The 6,186-nt window shown below is 37.4% G+C and overlaps 1 protein-coding gene across 2 annotated transcripts in view; it reads right to left on the reverse strand.

The window, feature by feature from the left end:
- Nucleotides 1-6,186, reverse strand: part of dpf1 (double PHD fingers 1) — a gene marked incomplete in the record, with an annotated part of 81,585 nt that overhangs the window by 8,930 nt on the left and 66,469 nt on the right. For both annotated transcript variants that reach the window (XM_014014978.1, XM_014014977.1), the window contains 1 exon segment: nt 3,984-4,103. In XM_014014978.1, the coding sequence (XP_013870432.1) occupies nt 3,984-4,103 (120 nt within the window).

Here is a 6,186-nt window from a genome sequence, read left to right on the forward strand (position 1 = left end):
AAAAAAAAAAAAAAAAAAAAAAAAAAAAAAACAATACGCTAGATTACACATTGGTATATAGTATCTGAGATTATAAGACACCTAATTTCACTGCTTTTGGCTGAATAACTATAATTAACATTGTCTGTCTCCATAAAACTGGCATAAACTTTATATCTGGTACACTGTTTTGTTGTATTTTATCCATACCCTATGGAGCCCGTCTGATGACAATATATAAAAAAACATAATGTGTGGCCACATGTTAATATCTTGTGCCCACACGATAGTAACACGTGGCTACAAGATAATTTTGACAAGCCGAATTAAGAATAGCTAAGAATTACTCCATGCGTAACTGCTAGTGATGAACGTATGTCATTATGATTCATTCATATACTGTATTAAAATAAAATGAAATTAATTCAAACTTGTCCATGCTAACAATCAACAGTCTCTGCAATGAAATGACTGCAATAACTATCTCGCACCAATGAGTTCTTTTTAATCCAGTGTCACTAAACCGGTTCCATTATTAACATAACTACTTTAGTTTAACTATATAAGAGTCTTAATATACTGAGGTTATAAATTTATATATTCTACAAAATATTTATGTATGAACACCTGGTTTTAGGGTTGCATTCTGTCTGCAAATATTTAAACAAGCCACACAGCTTAACAATGGTTGAAATGTTCAAATACATTTTACCATGGTTCATTTTTAACGTTTTTTATAAAAGATCAGGTCATGTTTCTGAATAAGTTTTAAAGCCCTGCATCTCAGACAACAAAGCTATTTAGAGGTAATTAAAGGCATTTTTGATAATTCTCAAAATTATAATAATGGCTTGAAGATTTTAGCATTAGCCTCAGTTAGCCTGTTTTGTCAGCTCAGGATGCAATACATCATGGTCTTTTTCTACCAGTTTAGGGTACAGCTACTAAACTCTTACTGAACTAAGTGACCAGTTCTTTATGGCAAAAATGAAAAATTACAGCTAAAATTCTGATACGGATCAGTTTATAGTTTTATAGTGACTGAGTAGACAATTTGAAACAGTCGTACTCTTGATTATGGACACATTTTCAAACTTTCTGACCCTCAATTGCCTTCTTTTATGTGGTATTAAAGACAGGGACCATACCAATGTTTTGCATTAGCCCATTCACTACAATTCACATAAATTATTTTTTTGTTTCGTTGTTTATTTTTCAGATAAAAGAAACATGAAGAAGAAATATGTATATACAGAACATGCAATGAAATAATAGACACAAAAAATTTGCACTATGTACACTACAATCGATGGTTTTTACATGGAACTAAAATTCACATAAAACACTTCACACAATCAAACAAAATAAGCTAATGATGGGAAAAATATACAATCATTTTCTAACATACTCCAACTATACTTCAAACAAAATCTCTGGCATTCTTGAATAAATACAATCACAAACATTTTTATATCAATCTCAAAATAAAAACCAAACAGAAGTTTTCTTATGTTACACTTAGCTGAAAAAAACAGTAGACAAAGTTCTGAAGAGTTCTGTTATTTTCAGAAATATTACACCAAAATGGCATTTTATTGAATTATTTTAAAAAGTCAGAGCAGGTCAGAGATTCTGCAAGCAGCATACTTTTAGTTTAAAAATGAAAAGTGGTACAATGAATGAGCTACATCCAGTCTATTTGTTCTTTATTTGTAACTTTGTTTACTATTTATCACAACTTCTGAAGTATCAATCATTGTTGAATTTTGATACAATAAATCAGTGAAATCAGACGCATGAAATGTAAAAGAAGCCCTTGAGTTGCCAACGATAAAACACAACATGGTAAGGGATGATAAATTATTTTAAAGCAATTCACATTAAAGCCACCATTACCATCACATCACACTGTTTGGTTTATAATTTTATTCGTTCGATTCAATTAAATTAGATATATTTTTTCTGATTTAATCTTACATTGCATAATACCACATTGTGTTCTACTGCAGCAACAAAACAAAAATAATGAATTTAAGAACAACTTCTTTAAAGTAAAAAAAGTGCATTTTTTTAAACAGCTGATTTTCATACAGCAGCGAAATCAAGATAATCACTGTTAAATGATTAAAAACACTTAAATGTATCTGATACACTGTAATAGGCCTCCTTCACACTGGAAGACAACCCCACTTTGACGGAAAGAAAATAAGCGAAAATGCTGATGGTCCTAGGGTTTTAGGAAGGTCTTTGAGGGGCATATCAAAAACCCAGTGGTGTTCACATTAAATGTCAAATTAATAAATAAGGAGGGTTTTGTGTAGGATGCATGATATATTGGAATTGACATCAGTCGATGTTGGTAATTTTTTAGAATATTGTATCGGTCCCGGTCCGATAGGTAAACTGGACCGATATTAATGGCCGGTATTGATTTCCCACTTGTTGCCATTTGTGTTCCTGTTTCAGGAGGGGAGATAGTTGGTTGAGCGGTATCTGTTTGATCATGATAGTGATGTCAGCAGTCTGGTCATTTTTTACGGTATCGAAACAAAACACAAGTGTGTTTGTGCATATATTTATATAAATAATTTGTGTGTTTGTTTAACATCTGTAAATATCATTTTTTTGGACATAACAGCAATTTTAATATTGAATATCGATATCAGCTGACATGTACATATCCTGTATCCCTAGTTTTGTGCATGCAACAGAAAAGAGGTGGACTCTGGGTCAGGGAAGAGTCATTCGCCCAAACAGAGTCCGTCAAGTATTTGGGAGCCAAGTTTACAAGAAGATGGGACATCGACAAATTATGGCCTCATCTGCAAGAATGAAAGAAGTGGTCCTGCGTGTCACTGTGAAGAAGGAGCTGAGCTAAACAGCAAAGCTCTTGATTTACTTATCAGTCCGTATTCCAACCCTAAGCTATGGTCACGAGGTATGGGTGATGATCAAAAGAATTAAATCTTGTATACAAGCAGCTGAAATGAGTCTCATCTTTAAGGGGGTCAGGCTCAGGTGTGAAGCTCTGCCGTTCAACAGGAGCATGGAGTAGTGCCACTGCTCTTCCAAATCAAAAAGGGACGAGACCCTGGGGCAGACCAAGAAAACATATCCTCTCTTGCATATGGGAAAGCTTTGAGACACCCCAAAAGGAGCTTTGCTGGAGGGGAAATGTCTTGGTTTCCTTCCTGAACCTGTTGCATCCATGACTCAACTATGGATAAGTGGTAGAAAATGGATGTACACAACGTTCATAGTAAGGTTGTGGTGGATTATTATTGTTATGGCAGCTTGTGTAAAGTGTAGAGAAGCTTAGTGGCAGCATAATTATGTTATGGGGTTTACATGCACCAGTGTGGTTTGGTCGTCAAGAACTTGAAGCAGGCCTCCTGCCGAAGCCATGACCCTCATCACGCCCACACATAGTTTGGCAGAGTTGTGTTAGTGTGGAAAAGTCTTCTAGTCCAAAGCTGCTTCCTGATGCAATCCAAGTAATTAGTGCCAAGGCGAGGCCTAGGGGATGGTGCCATTATGCATAAGTGGTAAAATCATTGGGGAAATATATTGCTCACAAATAGAGTAGGAGGAATGAGAAATAGACTGTCTCTTGATGTGGAACATAGCAGAAAATCTATTTGGTGAACACCATGAGTGCAGCAGCATCATGATTGCCATCACAGTAAAGGAGATTTTTTTCCAAATTTTCCTCTGTCCATCTGCGTACTAATAAATGATTAGAGAGTGAAGCAGGGCCATCATCCAGTCTGAAGGGGGACTTAAAATGTTATCAGTCAATTCAAATACATACGTTCAAGCTTTCATTAGATGGGCTAAAGCAAAAAACAATGGCATGGTCCATTCGTTTTAAGATCTAATAAAAGATTCAAACTTTTATTTCCATAAATAAAATTCTGTACTCGGTGAACGAAAATTCATCGAAATGTTGCATCAGCAGATGGCTGCCTTTTTCCTGCCAATCACGGCCTTCAGCGGTGTCCTACCTGAGCGTCCACAGTCCGCACAGGAGATCAGGTCTTCAGGACAGCCCGTCTTCTTTGAGCCTCCGAGGCAAAAATCGCAGTAGCCGTTTGCTATGACTGAGCCATCCGCTGCTTTCTTGGCTGAAAGAGGAAGGAGAGATGAAGAAACAAAAAGAGACTTCAGTTTAACTGCACTCTGGAGAAAAAAAAGGGGATGACGAGCAGAATGTAAACTCATAAGTCATGGTTATGAAATGCTGTCCTGGGATGAAGAGGTACTGTCTCATGACAGTAGAACAGATTGAAAAGGAGAAAATGGATAAATGGAGCAGTCATTAGCAAGATGTGATACAAGGTACCAACGAAAGAATGGTTAGCAAGAAACTGACGAAAAGTTAAAAAAGGGAAGAAAAGAGACATTTTGTTAAGTCCTCAATCTCTGTCTTTGTCAGCTTGCTTTATTTAAAAACAACAAAACTGAGAGGCCAGCAGAAGAGCCAGGGACTCTCCAAAACCAAACTGATCCAGGAAGTGAGAGATGGTACATGCCTGCTGGTTGCCCCCTGGGGTCTGGTAAATATTGAAAGAGTAAAGAAAGAGGCTGAGCGAGAAATTTGAGAAAGAAAAGGAAAGTATGCGGGGCTGCACACGTGTGCATAGTGAGAGAACTCCGGGACAAACCTGGCGTCACACTGAGCACAAAGACAAGAGCGCCATGTGAAGCCGTTTTTATGATAATTATTAACAAGATAAATTCCTCTTGCCTGCCTGTGTATACAGTATGTAGGCATACTTTTGGACATGTACACCATCCCCCCAGCTCTCTGTCTGCCTGTCTCACTGACTCTGATTGCATAATCAATTTAATGAAAGCAATTACATAACCATTGTAGACTGTTTCATATGTACGCTTTCTTCTCTGAGACGGAACACAGTGGATGGGTCGTTCACAGTGACTCACCAGGCAGGACAACAACAGACTAGACTGCACTGATAAACCTGCAGACAGTGTGGACAAATTTAAAAAATGTGATTCAACAACAACAAAAAAAGTTAAAATAAAAACCTTTGTGGATGCTCTCACAGAAAGGATTTTATCCGGAAGTTAACAAAAATGAGGAGAGGAACTAGAATCTATTACTGGCAGGGAGGAAAAAGGTTAGGTTTAGGATTTTTCTTATTTCAAAAAGACCTTAAAAAACTTCATTTTCAGTTTGATTTTTAATTTTAAATAAATATGTATTAGATTTTGAACTCCTAATTTCATACATCTAAAGATTGTGTGTCAATTACGTAAATGTTCCACCATTTGGCATGCATACAGACATATAGAGAAAATCTCATGGATTTTTTTTTAACTCAGGAAATGCTAAGTTTTCTCTCTCCTCCTCCTTCCACTAGACTAGAAATGTGACATTCATGAACGATCTGAGGTGTTTGAACGGCTCATTACACAAACAAGAACCAAATGGCGGACAGTAAAGAGCCATATGTATTTTATTTTATTTTTTTAGTCCTCCTTTGCCTCCTTAATCACAGAGACAATAAACTCCTCCTTCACTAATTCACAAAAAAAAAAGAAAAAAAAAAGAGGTGAGCTCAGGGAAATGGGGAGGAGTCGTTGCCTAAAAAAGCACATGTTTCACCCATGCGATGTAACTTGTTGAGAATCAAATGGCTCTATTGAATGGCTCATTGAAACAAACAGATTGCCAAGATCCAAATGCTTTCAAAGGGCCAGTCATCCCATCTTTACACTAGACTGTACACCAACCCCGATGGCATTATCCCGTCCCGCTCTGCTGCCGTTATCACCACCACTGCCGGACTCCCGCATCCTCTTTTTATTGTGTGAGACTAGCCTACTATGGACTTTTCTGGGAAATTTCCAGATTTCTGAAAGCAAACATCCACATAGTGGTTGACATGTACGTAATCTTTCAGAATCAACGTTTCTTTTTATGTTCAAAGGGTTAGAAGAAATTAAAGATGCACGCAAAACAAAAGCTTTGGACTCAGGAAGATAAAACTGTCTGGCTAAGGTGGGGCAAGTGGGGGGAGAGGGGGAAGGGGGGGAGAATTGCCTCCCTTGGCCTCCATCCTGTCTGTGATGGACATGTGACCTACCCAATGTGTACCCCACTTCTCACACCGTTCTGGAGCTATAGGTCCCAGCTTCACCATTTCACCAAAGATGAAATGGTGAAATGGTGATATATATATA

This window comes from Austrofundulus limnaeus, unplaced genomic scaffold (assembly GCF_001266775.1).
Source record: "Austrofundulus limnaeus strain Quisiro unplaced genomic scaffold, Austrofundulus_limnaeus-1.0 Scaffold121, whole genome shotgun sequence".
NCBI classification, from domain to species: Eukaryota; Metazoa; Chordata; class Actinopteri; order Cyprinodontiformes; family Rivulidae; genus Austrofundulus; species Austrofundulus limnaeus.